Below are 18978 nucleotides of genomic sequence, written 5' to 3'. Positions count from 1 at the left end.
TTAGGCCAATTACTTTTATTTAAACAGTGATTACATTAGTCAGATTAGAGTAAACTATTCTGAGAGAGTGATTTAAAATCACAGGCAAATATAATTTCAAATAATTCAGTCTTTAGTCAGACAAAGTGCAGGAGTAGGGAACCAAACGCCGGACACTGCAGATTGCAGTGAAATCAAGCTATCTATCATGCAGGAAAAACCAAAATGTGAAAGTAACGAAAGTAACAAAAGTATAAAAGTCATAGAATGTCAGCGGGCAGTGAGAAACCAGCTGTGCACAAGAGACACTGACAGAGAGTGAGGGTAACACAGGACTATATATACACAGAGGGCTGATTAGGAAAGTGGAGACAGCCGATTAGGCACAGGTGCACACAGTTAACAGACGGGGAACAATTAGGAATCATGGATTACAACGCCAGGAGGTAAATTAGGATATAAAATAGAATAGACTAGAATAGAATAGAATAACTTTATTGTCATTGTAACCAGCACAACAGAATAAAAATCGTCAATCCCCATGGCACTCATTAAAAAACAAGAAAACATTATTATTAATAGTAATAATATTAATAGATGAAAAAGATAAACACATGTAGGTGCACACATAATAGACATATGACAGACATAGAAGGCTGATCTTCAAAGTAAAACAAGAAGCAACGGAAAAGACACCTGCTTGGAGTATGGAAACAAGAAGACTCGCATTAGAACATGAAAACAAAGCGACAAGACAGACAGGAACACTGAGGGAAGTAAAACATCCATCCATCCATCCATCCATTGTCTTCTTTCTTCTTCTTTTTAGAGAACAAAAATTAAACCATAAACCAAAACACGATTAAAAAACTCAATTTTATCACTAGACTGATCATCAAGTCAAATGAAAAACCAAAGACTCAAGAATAAAGAACTTAGCCTAATTAAAAAGAGGAAAAGAACGAGCACTAGAAGCTCAGTGAAACCAAAGAGAACTTTTTTAATGCATGAACAGTGCGCCATGCTGAATCTGACTGTGTTTATCATGCTCAAATCTGCAAAGAGACACATGCTAAAACCAACACAAACGCCAATCACCACCACAATACACCCTGCACCACGAACAATATACCTTTTACACATTTATCCACAGAACAGGTTGCACAGACTGTGTTTTCCAAAGCTTAGCGTTTTTTGCTTTCAGGTGGACATGTAAACTAAAACAGTGAGCTCAGAGACTAAAGCGCTCTGTACAATTGAAGAGATTGTTGATTATCTAGATGGAGCAGATTGGGTAAAAGACAAATGAGGGCACGCACAGGAAAACTTTTAGGTTGTTTTACTTTGAGAGGTCTGAGGCGTCAATAAAATGACTCAGAGAAAAATGTCTTTTTTGATTTGCTGAAATCTGTCACTGTTCCACAGAGTTCAAGACTCTGAAAAGCAGTAATCCATCATCGCCTCATCTCTGTGGACATTTGGCCCTGACCTTGAGCCATAAACAGCATTACTGATGTATTATAGCCACTGAGACTGAATAATTACACAGCAGAGGAGAGGAAACTTAGCACATAACCTGGCTGTCTCTCGAGTGGTTATAAATATGTATGGAGAGGTGTAACTTGAACACAGATGCTGCTGCAAAGACGATTATATCCAGAGTGAAAATCACTTCGTGTGGGTGACCGTGGTGGAGCTGGAACGTCCCCTTGCGAGCATACCGTCACTCTGAACCTCCTATCGGTGTTTAATGAATATTTGCATGACTGAAAATGTGATATGTAGACAAACACTTGATGCACGTAACACAATTAGTCGGTGTTACAAAAAGTCATGTGAGACGGTTTTGTAATGAGTGAATCAAGCTTGTGCAGAGGTGCCCTGACTACTTTTGTGGAAGGCAGTGATAAAATGATAATTAGTAACATTACAAGTTCATCCAAAAAAATGCTCCTAAATATCATATAGTTCTTTTTGACTTCCCGTGTGTTTGTGCTTCACTACTATATTTAATCATTAGTAATTATTAAACTTGGGATCTCTTGTATATTGTGTCTTTTGTCCTGTCTCTCTTGGTCTGTAGTACTCTTTCCATCTTTCCCTTCACCCCGCTCTGAGCCTGGTTCTGCTCGAGGTTTCTGTCTGTTAAAAGGAGGTTTTTCCTTCCCACTTTCAAGTGCTTTGACGTAGTGGGTTGTGTTATTTAAAGTGAAGTGAATAATTAAATTGAAACTGATTATTAAAAGAAATGAAAAGTAGTAGGCATTGTGTAGAGTAATATCTATGAAATTAGACACAACTGCAGTGACATAAATTAAGCATAACATGATGTAAAAAAGTCCTAAACTCGACAGAGTTAGAAAGTCACTTAGGGTGGGCAAACAGACCAACAGTGCGCTGACTTTTAAAAGGCACAGACACATGGCAGCGCCTAGAATATAGATCTTTGTGTGCATCAGCTTTTCATTTCACTGTGGGACAAAAGCCACTGAATGTTTTATATTCTGTAAAAAGAGTGTATTTGAACTCAGACCAGATCTTTTGCTAACCACACAAAGTACTTTTGGAAATCTTAAACAGGAACTGAAACCAAAACTTAATACTGATGTCAGATGAGATCTGAACTCCATTCTCCTTGTCAAAAGTTGAGTCTACCACCTCCGAACTGACTGCACCGCATTTTTAAAGTATAAACTCAAACTGAACTTTTACTGCTTTTAGAATTCAGTCTGTTCAATAAAGTCTTCTTTATTGAAGAGCTGCTGATCAAATACTTGGACCCTGATTACAGCTGCTTGCCAAGTTTCACTATGTTACTACCACAGGCAATGTGGAAGTGGATGAGCTTTGAACATGCTGTTGTGAAGCTACATCTTCAAATCAGAGTTTACTTTAAGTTTGTACTGTGTAAAAACAGAAAACAAGGAGAAGCTTGGGAAAATTTAACTCTGCAAATGTATTTTAAAACATCTTTAAACAAAGGTGAGCAGGATCTTTAGAAATGTTAATTAGTCCTGACCTGTCTTGCGCAACAGCTCTGCAAAAGGCCAATGTATTCATCCACTCAGAAGCAAGGGGGCTTTTTTGAAGTAAGCAATCAAAGACTGAGCTATTTCAAAAATGTTTGTGGTTACCTTGGGAATATGAATAATGCATTTGCAAATGGATCTGTTTAAGCACTGATAAGTTTTATGCATTCATTTGAGTTTTCAGGAACCCAAGCCAACAAAGATGTGTGATTGCTGTAGTTTGAATTACCCTCCAAAATTTTTTACAACATTTGGACAGAGCCAGTGATGAGGACCAATAGTTTTGTTTTTGTTCACAATGATGTTGTTAATATGTCCATGAAATGACAAATGATCTCATCCATGATGAAGAAAGCCAGGCTTTGTGTTAACTGGCTAAATCTCTGGTTATAGTATGGTTAAGTGGTATCACATTGGTGGTCATCAACTTTCTTTAACCCAGAGTTTCTTTTTCAGGTCCACACAAAAGGGCGTGCTGCACAAAACATTGGACTCCACTTCCTCACAAACTTGAGTGAGTAAGTAAGTGCACCCCACCCTACTATATATATATATAAATTTTACAAGTCACACTTAACAAGAAATCCTGTGAAACCAGCTGTTTCTAAGTAATATTTTTTGTGGCTAAATCCACTTTGTTTAAAAAAAAAACCCATTTCTTGTGCTTTTCACTCACAAAGAGACTCAGTCACATCTTCAAACACTCTGATTAAAAGTTGTCCTCTAGAGCTGTTATTTGGGAGTTACAGATTAGTGACATCCCCTGGGTATATTCATTCTTCATTGCAGCCAAGCTCAGTTTTATCTCAGTTCAGCTATGCATCTGATGTTCAAATAAAATAATCTCATAGATATTCCCCAAAGGCTCATTGCAGTTTGGGGCCATTTCTATAAACCATAAAAGACTGTTAGACTTTCAGAAGGGCCATTTAAATTAACTCTCAATAAAAACAAGTCATTGACTGAGGAAAAAAATGTTACAGAGCCAAACGAGACAGACAACAAACACCATCTACATCAGCAAAACATCCAAAATACAAGCTCTTCAATTTAATACTGAACATGGTGAATCACGTGTGGGACTGCTACTAAAGTGGTTACACTTATTCCAGTAGTTACATAGTGGCCACTTGAGGCAAGCTCCAAAAGTGAGTCAGTCCCCACAAATTCAACTGAACCGCCAGTGTTGAGGTCCCACAAACTGCAGCTCCTTGAATACTTCAGGCTCAGTGTAATTGTGTTTAAAAAACAAAGAAACAGTTGTAATATGGATTATACACACATCTATACGCCACATTTTCCAATCCAAACAAATTTAATTCAATTTTATTCAACACTAAACACAAATGATATGATATATGGCCTGGAAGAGCCATTTACCATCCAGTTAGCTGACAACCCGTCATGCTCTGCCCCAAAGATAAGAGATCAAGTCAAGTCAAGTGGCTGTATTGTCATTTCAAACATGTGCACTGTTACAGTACACAATGAAGCGAGATAACATTCCTCCAAGACCATGGTGCTACATATAATATATAACAGAGAATCAGCACAGGACTACATATAGTGCAAGTGTGCAAAAAATGCAAAAAACAAAAACAGCGCAACACCAGTCAGAACAGATCGATACACACACAAGACAGTGCAGACATACCAGTGCAATAGAAAGTGCAACAATGATGGTGGTTGTGCAAAAAGACTGAGAAAAAGATTAATGATAAGCTAGTAGCACGCGATCCAAATGCAAAAATAGTAAATGGCAGGTAGTTATGATGCTGTTTTGATCTGCAGGTTGTTACCACGAAATAATTTTGCATGCACTAATTTTACATCCACTTTTAAGAGGCCACATGGCGGTGATATTGCTGTCAGTATCTTATATGAAGAATGGACATCAATGGGAACCGGTGTGTGATTTGTCCCACGGGTGCTGCAATCACACAATTCAGAAAAGTAGAAGTTAAAAGAAGGGAGGACAGAATAATAACCCCGCTGTGGTCACTAATGTGGTGGAGGTTTAAAGAAAGAAAAAGAAGAAGCAGCTGTTCCTATGATTCTCGTGGTCCCTGTCTCATTGTGTCCCCGTTGACTTCTTCAGCTACAAAATCATCACACACAAAAATTGTCTCGCATGAGCAGTCCCGCCTGTGGCCTGCGTGCTGCTGACCCCAATGACATCGCTGTTGGTGTGCAAGCACAGGAGGTCTGCATGCTGTCAGCGAGGTTTCTTTAACAGCGCTGACCAGCTGACACGAGTCACAGCAGGATCTCGAGTCTGTCAACAGCAGATTCTTACAGTATCAAAAACCTGCATGCACATTGTGGACACCCTTTTCTCCCTCATGTTTACAGTGCATGCAGAAACACAAAGTCAGTGATGATGGTATTTATGATGATGGGAATTTTTACACAAGTAAGTGAGTTTATATTGGTAAACTCCCATGAGATTTACAAATTACACATGGCTGTCTGTAATCCAGACTGTATATATAATGTACTGCTTTTTACAGTTTAAGTACTTCCCAAGCGTGTCTGAGGAGATTACTGCTGACTTGACAAAACCTAAAACCCCAATCAGAGATGATTGGTATCACAATGGTCTTGTGAATATGGTGTATTTTGGCTTTATGTAATTAAACACTGTAAATCTTCTCTATCTGTGTACTATGTATACAAAAGCCCAATAGGGGACCACAGTTGGAAAAAAGCAATACTTGTAAACTCTGTGCAGTACATCAGTTCCATGCTCTGTTTTGGACCAGTGTTAAACTACATTGTCCCTATTAAATTAAAGCTTAAAAAAAGCTTTTAGACAGTCTTTCCATCACCATGCAATAATAGTCGATTCTGTTTTTCTTCCCTCGCCTTCTTAGAAAATCAGATTCCATCTGCTTCGTTGGCTTACAAAAACGATAGCAATTTCTCAAACCAAACCAAACTCACAGTTTTGGTGTCAGTATCTCCTTAGGTAATCATCGAATCTAATTTTAGCAATCAGAATAACATCAGCCTTGTCACGCATTCACACATTGCTGAAAACTTGCTTTACCTCAAATAACTGACAATAATCTTGACTCGTGATCTGATTTGTTTCCCTCCGAGTGCCGCAGCATGTGTCATTACAACAAGTCCTTTTCTTGTTCTCCCTAATGAGGTGCTATTAGAGGCACCGATGTGTCTCTTCCTGTAAATAATACCTGCTGACAACCACCCAGCTGCTGTCACCTGAATCGTCATGGCATGTGTGTGTATGTGTGTGAGTGCATACAAAGTAGGTGGACAGCAATCGTGGGAAGCACAGTCATGTCAAAGCTTTGTGTTCACGTGTTATTGTTATAGCTCGGAGAGAGGCTAGGTGCACATCGACATCTTCTGCACCTGAATGCATCGCAAAGCAGCAAACGGTGAAGCTATCTCCTCTCTGCAGACAGATGCATATTCATATCCATTAGAAATGTCACATGGCGAAGAAAAAGTCCCACCTAACTTTTATAGAGCCTAACATTCAGAGATGTAAATGTATGGTAATTAAATTTGCTGTTTCGACTTAATTTAACAGAGAAATAATTGATTCAGACATTAGCTGTCTAAATCTCAATTGATGGAGCGTCTTGCAAGTACTAAAAGCCGCTCATTGATCAAGCTCTAAAGCTCATGTTCATCGATTCAACTCTACTCTGTACCATTTCGCAGAGACTGTGCGCATGTTAATGGAGTCAGTGATGGAAAAATTACAGCTTCAGTAACAGAACAAAAAGGTTAATAATGCAATAAAATTGCAGGGTTATAATTCAGGTGAAAGAAAAGATAAAGCCACTTCAGAAAAAGATCATTTATTTTCAATTCAACGAACAAAAAACCGTGTTTGTTACTAAAATAGCTGTACAAATTAAACTCTAACAGCAGGCCACTCTAACTCACTAACACCACAGTAAACCTTCAGTACGATTAAAAAGGATTGTGCTGCTATAGTTCAGAAGTGAAGCACTACTAGAAGAGAACCAAACCTATCAACACCACCTTGAAAAGTACTCTTCAAAACAACTCAACACGACATTCACTAAAGAGTTCACACTATATAAACTGATTCAGTGTCCTCTTTAGTCTGTGGTTTTGCATTTAATCAACATTATTATTTGGTCTTCTGTTCCTCATTACATCCACATCCTCCAGGCCCGTCTGCATGCTTCTACATGTAGTGGAGTGATAAAGCTATGTCGTTTCTCCCAGCATGCCCTGCATCGTCTTCAAGCATTTGGTGCCATCATTGAAACACACTTCCACGACTTCTCCTCAGTTCAAAGGTCGGGTTTATCGTAGGGGTCATTTACTCACTTTTTTAATGAAAATTTTTAACTTGCACACAAAGATGCTGCTGAATCAGCTAATAAAATCTAATGACATCTGGGATGAAAAGAGAAAATACAATAAAACTGAAATCCATTCCTTGCTTAAAATACACCATAGAAAAAGACAACTTACAATGTTCTCAGCAAAAACATGACCATATACTGTGTATGCAAGCGGTTCACTACATTTAATTTTCACACCATTCCCGGCTAAGAGCAATGAACACAATGAGAGAAACTGAAGAATTTAGATGAGGTTTTTCTAATCTCACTAACCTTCCACAGAGAGGAGATTGGGGTGGAGTGATGGGTTGACAAAATATTTTACATAGTACAGCAATGTATTTCTTGTGTTGTTAAACCAAACCTTGATAAACCTAAACAAGTTGTTTTCAATGAAGGTGAAACTTATAGGAGCAATTTGGGTTTTTTATTTGGCCAGAGAGTGGGTTGGAGGTACTTGGCTCAAAATATAATATTTATGTTATACATTTTTCATATAGTCCTTTGGTCTGCACCAGTTGATACATAAAAATGTTGTTCATACTTAACTGACTTTCAGATAAAAGGAAAAAAATGATATCAGGACAAAAAGTGGAATGCCTTCATAGGAACCGGAGGCGGGAAGTAATGAAGTGTGGTGTATCCATTACTGGTGTTTATCATGCGTGATATAAAAAGATGTGATAGAGATGAAAGACGAAAAACATATATGCAGGGAATATGAGTGGAAAGCAAAGACATGCCTGCGCTAGAGAAAAGTGACATCGTGAGAGAAAATGAAGACATTAGTCCGCTATCGTTGAACCAAAATAGTCAGCAATGTCCTTACATAACCAAAGCCTTTTGGTTTTTACTTACTTGAGCAAAGAAGTTAAATCAGTACCTCAACTTCTACCAATCTGTGGTTTTTCCACCTTTGTTCAGATAACAGATTTCAGAAAATGAATACAAGCCACACTTTGCTTTGTGTAACAATGAAAGAAGCATGAATAACAGATGTTAAAGAAAAGAGAACACAAACATGTTCACTGTGAACAGATACACTTTTCTTTCCCACCATGAAATATAACATTAAAATAAATGAACTGAGCTCACTGACAAAACAGCAGACATTCATTATCAACATCATTCCTGTTCTTGTCCTGTTCTTTCTATAATCACAAGAGTGGTTGATATAAAGTCAGAATTGTAACATTTACATCATTTTCTATGTACAGTTTTTCCACCGATGATATTGACATATGACCATTTTTAGAGTCTGTTTAAAAACACTACCATAGAAGCAAAAACAAAGCAAACAAAATGAAAGAACACGAGTTTCTGTCTGCGTCTTCCTGTCTTGTTGAGCCAGTAGTCAGGCTCAGTTTGTTGTGTAAAGCACTGAGGCTTGACAAGGCATCTCTATCTCTGTCTGTCCCCTCAGCTCCAACACTGCCAGGTCAGAAGCAAGTTGAACCGTCACTTAAATAAAATATTCCTTCTGGTTCTCAGTGGGACCGTTCTGTGAAGTGATCCGACTTCTGAATGGCAACTCTGGATTGTCTTCGGGTTTCACTGTTTTTACTTCCTGGCGCTGACATGTGCATTTCCTCCTGTAGAGGAATCGGGCCATTATGGCTAATGAAGACACGGTTACGAAGATCACCACAGCTATCACACCTGCAAAGCAAATAAATGGACAAAGTTATAACAGTATGGCAGAGGCAATATAAGTATATGTTAAGGACATCAACCATAGACGTCACATAAACAGTGGATGTAACTTCTCAGTCTGAAAAGCTGATACTAAAGTGCCTTAAAGCAGCCAATAGGAACATCCCTTAGCTTAGGCTCCAGTTCGGTAGACATAGAGAATTGTTGGAGACTTCTTCCATGCAAACTGTAAAAATGTAATTTTGAAATTCAAAGCATATTTTTTTGCCTTTGATAAAAATGAAAACTCTTGTTCATAATTTCTTGGTATCACACTAGCATTTTTCCTAAAAGTCAGTGTTCGTAGAGACAATCTGTTTGAGTCTATGTTTCTGCTTTTTCTTCATGTCTAATGAAAAACTTGTGAAATTCTCAAGCCAGCAATTTGTGGATTGGACTGAGTTTTGAACATTTCAGGGAATTTCAATTGGCCTTATTGGTACATTTTTTTTGTCTTTCACAAGACTTCCACAGAAAGCCACAGCACATATCACCCTGTTCTAAGGATGTCATAATTTTCTTTTGTTTGCTTTACGTGATTCATCAGAACCACAAGTACGGTGTACACAAGCTGTCAGTAAAGGAAAGAGAGTCGGGAGAAAAAGGAGCAGCAGTCTCTAATGAAACACCCAGCCATATGTGTAACATGGAGGTGAGATATTCTTTTATAATACGTTGCTGAAAATATACCTGCAACGGTTTAAAATATGTCAGAACTATATGTGATCAAAAGAAAAAACGTTTTATGCATCATGAATTGTTAACACCTGTTAATTGTCAAAGCTGAAATTAAAAGTTTCTTCAAGTTTGCATACATCTTTACATTTCTTCTAGTAAAAATAACTGCAACTCTCTTAATCCTTTACATATTGAAATAAAACCAGTAATAGACTTATGGCATGTGCCCACCATCTGGACTACTTTATGCAAATCATAATGCAGGACACACACAACCTCTGGAAACTCCTGAAAAAGGCTGAAACTATTCATTGCTGTTCTACAATGAAAGCAGATTCAGGAAACTAAACTGGTTACACTTGAGTGCTTTTGTCTTATTTTCAATTGGAATAAATTATCACCGGAGAGCCAAACTGGAAACAAAACATTATGAAATAAAACTCCTATCTGAAGGCGAGTGGTCAGTGGCCCAACAGACACAGGAAACAAAATTGCTTTGCTTCATCATTAGTACTGCAGGGTCCACATTTTCTCCAGGCTCCCTGGGCAATTTGAGCTATTAGAAGGTATCTACACTGATGTTAGCAATAACAAAAACTGACAGGAATTGTACTTGGAGTCGAACGTAATTTGTATTCTAATTAGCCATGTTTTCCTTTGTGTATTCAGACACAGTCAAGCTGTTTGAGAGGCAGCTGTGGGCTTTCATTTGCACAACATGCAGTTCAGTTTTAATCATCATTTCACTGCCAGTTCCTCTGCACTGAGGTGTGTCAAAAGAAAGGTATAAATGAATTCCAATAAAGGAAAAAAGATGTGATAGGAGAACAAGTTTGAAACTGTCTATTAACTGACTTGACATCACGTTATCCCCGTTGGCTTTGTACACAGTTTCTGTCTCATGATTGATGATAATGGCAGAGCCACATTGAAACAGGTTGCTGCCACAGTACCTCCGATGAGAGCTGAGTCACTCCTGATGGCATTCACTAAAGGCTGACCTGTTCCCACTGATCCAGACTGGCCTGCAGAACAGAGACATAAAAGAAAAGGTGCAGGGAGAATGAAAATATGAAAGAGAAAAGAGGGAATTTGCAGCACAAGCATCACAGGGGAACTGAAAGAAGATGATGAAATAAAGTACAGAGAATAGATAAGAGAAAAAGAAAAATAAGGAAGCAAAGGATGGCCATTAGTGAGGCGAAAAATAGATATTGCGACATGCTCAAAAGAGAATGCAGAGAGGGGGAAACAGGAATCATCTACGGTGGGACTTCAGAGTGGATTAGATGAGTGACCACAGGGGAAGGATATGACAACGCAAACTCTCACCACTGGTTCAAATTAATTGCCTCATTTTCTAGCCGTTACTGCAGCGCACAACAGCATTAGAGTCATCCACATCATGAAGTTGGAGAGGTATCACCCACACAGAAGTGCCTATTATATGAATTTCAGTAATATTAATTATTTGAGTCTGATGGGAAACATAATCCCATGGCTGTGTGGTAAAGGAACATTACAAATATTGAAGGATGTGTTTGCTACTCACTATCTGACCTGTGTGGAGGATGCTGCAGCTTTCACAGATGAGACATGTCCAAGCGTTGTCCCCTAACTACAAATCTGTGTTTTAATATATGCCTTTATTTCCTGTAATACGTTTAGACTGACTTTTACAAGAATAGCACATGACCTTTATGACTGTTGTTTCTCCGCTGTGCAGAAACCTGAGACACGATAAGTCTGAGTGGTAAGCAGTTTACCATCTTTCTTTTCTTTTTTTGTAGCAGTGTTTATTTGAAAATCTGCAGGGGGAGACCAGACATTGCATTTATGATGATATTCAAAGCTATTTGGATGATGTTCTAATTATGCAAACCACCAGGATAATGTCATTACAATTAATTCCTTTCCCTGACACATGCATTTGCAATTGTAAAAAGAACATCTGTAGAGGCTGACATAAAAAAAACTGATGTTTGACACTGTCCTAGTCGCAGGAATAATGCAGAAAAACCATCATCCAGCAGAAATTGCCCCATGAAACGTCGAGATTGTCTTCACCTAGTCGTTATGCGTGATTCCAGATCTGCATATAACACAACTGAGGAAGCAACGGCTCATTACATAGGATGTGCAGCTTTAGAAATTCAGATATCATTGGTAGAGACACAATATTATATTTTCAAAACGTATTAATAGTTTTAAACACATATATGGTCTAAAGTTAAAGTAAGTCATACTTTTTCTGCCTATGAGACACCAGTCCTTTCTAATTTTCATTCTCATTTGGCAAAACACCTGCTGTCTCGGGTGTCCTTTGGCATTTGTGCTGTGGCAGTAGCAGTGGTGTCATTCTTAACTCGTCCCATATGGATGCTTTTAAAGGATCTCCTGATGCCACATGCACATGCACAAGCTAACTGACACTTTGCAACATGCAGAGTTAGTGTAAAGAGGCCTGAATTAGATGCCTAAACTGAGGTGTCCGAAGAAACAAAAATAAAAAGCATCTGAAAAGAAAAGAAATCAGCCAGTGATTTCAAAGCAAATCACTCTGTGTCACGCAAATAGCACCAGCTCTATTTTTTTTATGTAAGCCATTTCAAGCTGAACAAATCAGATAAGGGGAGCAGGAAGTCAGATACAGGAACAGCAGAGAAAATCCAGTCAACTCTCAAAACAGATGACCCCATGCAGACAACATGCTCTGCTTCTGAAATGCTCTCTGCGTGATCTGAAGCCATGCGAGGGACAGAACAAAACTGTGTTGGAGACACTGGGGTTTGACCATCATTGCCACCACTCCAATCTCCTTCAATCTCCAATACCAATAAAGAAAGCAAGGAAATAACCCTCTTACCTGATAGATGGTGTGTGGTTTCTGTTGCATGAGAGAGGTTGGCTGAAGTAAAGCCACAAATGGACTGGATCAGCGGACCAGTTACGGTAACTGGACTAGTTTTTGGGTGGAGCAGAGCAGCTTTCAGAGGGCTGATGGAGTTAAAGAGGACAGCAGATAGACAGCCAGTGAAACCCAGAGAAGCAATCTGAGCCAAGTCCGGATCCAACCCTTCAGAATCTATAGAGAAAAGACAAGCACACAGACTGTGATGTTTTATAAAATGTACAGTAAGGATGGTGATTACTTCACTTTTTTAAAATTGATTTTGCTTTAGCAGTGCTACTGTAACTCTGCTAAAGAACAAAAAGGAAAAATAATACTTTGGGCATAACAAAAGCAGATAATAAGAAAACAAGCTGAAAGAATATTGCTTCAAAGTGGTAGGTGCAGCGGCTGATTTAGAGTATTGACCAAATAATCAGTGTCTGGTTTTCTCTCTTCCAAATAGTCTGAGGTCTATTAACTCCACTGCAATGCACTCATAATTACTAGGAGAAGATGACAATGATGAGGTTACTGATGCAGTTTCGCTATGAGGTGAAAACTGGCATCAGTGAACCTTCTATTAAAGATGCTAATGTTGTACATTTAGTTGTTACAAATGATCAAATGTTTTATACAAAAACAAAAAAAAAGTACAAATAATGCTGACAAATGGCTGGGAACAAAAACAAGGTTACTGGAGGATCCAACAAAACAGCGACAACAAAACAAAACAAAAAAAGTCCCAAAATACTCAAGAAAGCATGAAGACACATATGAAGCTTTTCTGTTCTTTGGCTCATTGTCTCCTCTGTACTTTTTGCCTGTGACGTGACCCTGAAACGAATCTTAGTGCATTTGAGGTCACTGATTTTGTTACTTGTTGAAAGTCAAGCTTTAGCTGCTTGGCTGGAGTCGGGACACACAGCTTTAACCCTTTAAAGCCTGAATGATTAAATAGTTGCCAGAAAATTCAAATGTTTATAAAACAGAAGTTTTATTAAGCCATCTGATGAATTTCTATAAAAAATAATTTAACTTGCAATGTATTTTGCTGCATCTGGCTTTTTTTTTTTAAATTCCTTTAAAAAAATATTAAGCAATTGATTTCGTTTTTTCAGAAGGGGAAAATATACATAGATGATCTAGAAGTCTCAAAAACAGAAAACTGAATGCAACCAAGATTGCAATGGCAGAAACATTCGTCTCAGTCTTTCAGGAACCGGTGGGTGATGTCACAGCAGCTTTCATTTTGTATACTGTCTATGGTTAGCACTTAATGAAGTTGTAAAGTTGTAGTAAAGCTGGTGTTATGTTAACAGCAGGGAATAGTTGTTTCTGGCCTGCAAGGAGTTTTGTTCTTGTCATTTTGTGCAGTAAAACTGAAAGCAAACCTTGTGTCGTATACGCCCTATAGTCTAGACAACACCGCCTCCAGTGAGGGAACCAGTGAGGAAAGTTTTGAAAGCCTTATTGTCTGATATAGCAGAAAAAATAATATTCTGTCTGAGTGCTCTTCAGCCTGAAAGGCCTTGCTGTCTCACTTACCGTGCACACTGCCAAGAACCAGCGACCTTATGCCATTGAATTCTACACCAGATGTCAGGTTGAAGTCCTCTTTGGGATTCTGGTCAATCTGACAGAAAATAAAAGGTTTCCCTTCAAAACGGGCTTTCAAATAAACGCCAACACTTGAATAGTTAGTAAGTACTTTGGTATATACAACAAATGATATAATGTAAATACTGATTTTCAGAGAGGTTTTATTTGATAAACCTCCTGTCTGTTGCTTTTTCCGCTGACAGAGGCTGACTTATTGTTTATTATTGACTAAGAAGACGGGTTGAGTGCTTTTTGTTTGCACGTGTGTGTTACCTGCATAGAGACAACGTCTGCCAGTCGACTGATGGTAATAACATGCAGCTGTCGGTCGGCGAGGTTCTTCACTTTGCTCCTCAGTATCTCTGCATCTTTGCTGCTGTCCAGTCTGTACCTCACCTCTAGCTTATCTGTGGTTAACAACAGCACAGTAAACTGCTATATTTCTGTGTGGCACAAAAGACAGGACTGAATAACATTGAATACATGTTTAAATGGGAAGTTTCAAAAGCTCCTGTAGTTGAAGAAAATATTGTCTAAAATCACCTTACATAAAAGATATTCTTCTTCGATTATATTCAAAAAACAAAGCTTTCATTGCCGCCATGCATCCTTCCCCTTTGCCATCTCTGTCCATTGTGTGGATTCATTGTCCCTGCCTTTCTTTTAATAAGCTGGTGTTACATATTAAAATACCAAATTAAGTATTGGAATTCCTTCATACCAACTGATTTTTGTGTGGCTGGTGTGGATCTCATGCATATTCTAGACTATGTGATGCTCATTTTCAAGAGCATGCTGAACTTTATAAGGTGAAGAGGAAATAAAAAAAATAATGCTTAACCTCCTAGGACCTGGCATCAACATATGTAGACATCACATTTTGGGTTGTCTAGACCCAAAAAAACAAATTTTGCCCCACAAGGGCCTGATATCCACTTACGAGGACATTATATTGCCACTGTTCTTTTGAAATTTAAAATGAATGTCCTCATATGTGGATCATTTTTGTCAGAAACAAAAATCAGGTAAAAAATAAAAATCAGGCAATTCTTTGTTTTCACATTCATCAGGTCCCAATCAGCCCAAATAGCAAAGAGAAATTAAAAATGCACGCCATGAAAGAGTTCCAGTCTTAGGAGGTTAATATGAAACAAAAACAGCCAAGATTTACATTTTCTGTTTTCAAACTCACACACCTCTGTCAATATGCACAGTTTACCTTTTCAACTTTACTGTGAATGTTATCAGTAACTTCATTTATATAATAGTGTGCTTTCATTGTAGGATTGTTTATATGATCCTCTGTTGCTTTTTTGCTTTGAAAGTTATTCGAGCCATCTTTCTGGAAACTCACATTTCCTTTCCTCCACTTATGTGTTAATGAAAATTGCACTTCTTCCCTAGAAAAGTCTCAATTGCAGTGTCTAATAACTTGAGGTGTAAATGGCAAATTTAGATGCAAATTATGAAGTGGAGGAGTGTCTACATCCAGTAAATAGTTTTTGTCATGTCTCAGAACTGTTTATGTTGTTTCTGCCTGATCTCATCCACTCATCAACCTGTTGCATATATAATGCGGTCGTGTCACTTACTCTCCCCTTGATTTTGCTATCCGTGTAGTATTAAGCAATGGTTACATCCTTTTTGCACATACTCTTTCTTACTCTGTAATGTTGCTATCAATTTATTGATATTTATTTATAATCACATCTGTCAACCCTGAATATTTATTACTTGGTGACTTGTATTTGTTGTATATATTGTGCTATTCCTCATATATTAACATATTGTATTGATAAATAGTCTAATTTGTTATTGTTAATGCTACTGTTCTTTAGCAACTGTAACCCACAAAATTTCTCTAGGGATTAATAAAGAATTCTGATTCTGATAACATTTGAGTGATTTTTTGCTCTTCTGCAAAGGTTTTTCCACTTCCCTCCTTGTCCACTCTCTGTTGCCATTTTCATCACATTTACTTGATGTGCTTCCTCTTTTGACATTTTGACAGCTCTCTATATTGGCGTTATTCACTCCATTAAACCTTTTTAAATGCTCCACAGGTCCTTGTTCTGGATCCTCCAGCCTGTGCTTAAAATAAGGGGGGCTTTAGAAGTTCTGCTGCTGAAGTTCAAACCTAGCATGAGAATGGAGTATAAAGGTGTCACGAAGAATTGAGAGAGTTCTATAGACAAAACATATTCCCAACCAGTACTATAAAAACTGTAACTAAGCAGCCGGTGAGTGCACAATTCCTAATTTCAAACCTTCATGACTTAATTCCAAACATAAACCTTTTACGTTTGTAGCATTTTAAAAGCCATCTTCCTATTTATATTAAAAATAGACCCAATCAAATTTTCTCCATAAACATGCCTCATTATATAATCATGAATATATTAAAGAATATATTAATTCAAAAGATCTAGCTCTGCAAGGGTATTAGCAACTGAACAATGATCCAAAAAATATCCCGAAATAATTCAGTATTTGGAAAAGCCAGGCTCTCTACAGCATGAAGTACTTTGATTTTCCTCACACCTTTTTTAAATGAATAATGACTGATCTCCATTGGTTGTAGGAAGATGTGTTGCTGATCAGGCCTTTCTCAAAAGCAAATGTTCCGTCATCCACTGCGAATTTAAACACATTATTCTTAGTTTACTCTTACTATTCATATCGGCATATCTTTAATAATAATTTGGTTATGAGAACAATGACAGGAGAGACAGAGTGAGAGCAGCAGAAAAAAATGAGGGTGAGAAAGAAACCTGTTCCAAGTTTCAAATCATGCATTATTCATATTTTCAGCTCTGCTAATAATTTTTTTTAAACAATTTAATACTTTTAACACCCGTTTGGCTTCTGAACCGTGCTTATTAAAGGTGAAGAAACAGCAGTGAGCCAAAGGCAGTTATAAAGTGTGTTCACACCGTAATGACCACGATTAATAAGTCAGGGGAGGTGATTGCTGAGCTGACAGACTGAAATTACTCCACAGAGAGAGTTTGTCAGCAAGCTTTAAGCTAGTAGGTGGTAAAAAGTTAGCAAATACTGAAGTTGAAAGGTTCAGCCATCACTAACAACACCAGGTGCCAGAAGTATAAAACTCTAGAGATTCACAACTAAAACTGTGTGGAAAAAAAAAGAGAAATTTGCATGCACATTGTTTTTGTTCAGTCTATTAGAAATATATTATCTGTATGTGCCCGAGGCTAATTTCCGCTCTTATCATCATCCACGAATGGATGTAGAGACTCCCTAAAAAAAGCCTATAAAATGCTGTCTAAAATACATTTTCCTGTAGAAATAACAGTTCAAGTGTGGGAAAAGGCATTTCGATGCTTTTACTAGATGGGTCTAAACTAGAATAAGTCTGTTTACAGACAGTCAAATCACTCTTTCACTTTTACCGCTTTCAGGTAGCTAAAATATCCCACGAATGAATCACAAATTTCAGTGCACCTGTTACCTCTTATGTACTTATTAACCACATGTGCTCAGCGGTGGAGTTATTAAATAAACAAGATGAAATAATAGGTATTAATTCTGTCATTTCAGCAGTCTGATATATATAGATGGTTGAAAGTGAAGGTGGAGCCTCACTGATTTAACAACTGGTTTCACGAATTATAAGCGTAAAAGTGGAAACACGGCTTATAAAAGGAATTTCAGTCAGCTACCGAAGACAAGCCCCTTCCTTCTAACCTTTTTAATACAAGAAAAAAGTATAATTATGGTAAATTATGTAATGATACTACCACATTCAAGCTGTATTCAGTATAATTTTCACTATTGTAGCTCCTGAATGCAATGCTTTAAGCTCTAAATTCTTCAGCATCAGCGACAGAAAAGCCTGCAGGATTTTCAAAACCTGTGTTCACTCACAGCTGTTAGCCTACAAGACAACATTAGCTTCATAACAGAACACTGAATATTAGTAAGATAAATTTCACGAGCTGACTTTTCCACTAAAATTCAAATACAGTGCAAACCATGTTTACGGTCCCAGAATCATCTCAATGTGTGTGGTGTGGGCTAAAACTGCCAAAAGGATGAAGCTGATGACATTTTCTGTCAAAGAACAGATCCAGGAATAGTTTAATCAATCTGATGTACGACTTCACACTCGCCTCTCTTTACGACAGCAGAGAACAAGACCCGAAAATATTGATTGGTGTAAATTGTAATGGTGCATAGACTGATGTTCATGCAGTACTTTTTAGCCTTACTGACCATTGAACTTTCACACTAAAATGCCATTTTACAGACTTTTGTATCTTACTTTTTTCTAGAACATTTCAACATGCAGTCAAGAGGAGACAGGGACCAACTTTGCCTTCTGAGCCCGAGTGCCCCACCAAAACATGGTGGTAGATTGGTTAATCATTGGCTTGATCATCTTTTTTATTGACGATCACAAAAGTGCTGAATTTCAGCAGACGTATCCTTTATTTAGACATGCGATGAAATATAATCTTCCTGTTTAAAACTACAGCAAAGATAAAAATGTTACACAGGTGCAGTAACAGCACAGCAGCAGCAGCAGCGACACATCAACCAAGCTGCTCGCAGTCTTGGCACAGAGTCTTTTCACCAGAAAAGGCTTGTCCAAGAGTTTTAATGGGGTGCTTCAGTTTATTGTCATGTTGACTACCTGATCACCATGGCAACTGTGTGACCTCCTGGTCATCAGCTTCCTCCTGGGTTATTAAAGCAGCCGATTCGCAGTCTATTTACAGCTAATTTAGGTAGT

The 18978-nt window shown here is 37.9% G+C and overlaps 1 protein-coding gene across 1 annotated transcript in view; it reads right to left on the bottom strand.

The window, feature by feature from the left end:
- Positions 1-6546: 6546 nt before the first annotated feature.
- The window catches only part of LOC120714413 (contactin-associated protein-like 4), a 78449-nt gene continuing 66017 nt past the window's right edge, over positions 6547-18978 (bottom strand). Inside the window, exons 20-24 of the mRNA XM_040000611.1 lie at positions 14496-14629; positions 14169-14256; positions 12597-12815; positions 10684-10755; positions 6547-9019 (exon numbers count right to left, since the gene is read on the bottom strand). Coding sequence (XP_039856545.1) covers positions 8823-9019; positions 10684-10755; positions 12597-12815; positions 14169-14256; positions 14496-14629 — 710 coding nt within the window. The 3' untranslated portion in view covers positions 6547-8822. The remainder of the gene's footprint in view (positions 9020-10683; positions 10756-12596; positions 12816-14168; positions 14257-14495; positions 14630-18978) is intronic.

The sequence above is a fragment of the Simochromis diagramma genome, unplaced genomic scaffold (genome assembly GCF_900408965.1).
Source record: "Simochromis diagramma unplaced genomic scaffold, fSimDia1.1 OVJJ01000596.1, whole genome shotgun sequence".
In the NCBI taxonomy this organism is placed as follows: Eukaryota; Metazoa; Chordata; class Actinopteri; order Cichliformes; family Cichlidae; genus Simochromis; species Simochromis diagramma.
Note: the sequence above shows the minus strand (reverse complement) of the source record. Positions and strands in the feature narration are given on the sequence as shown.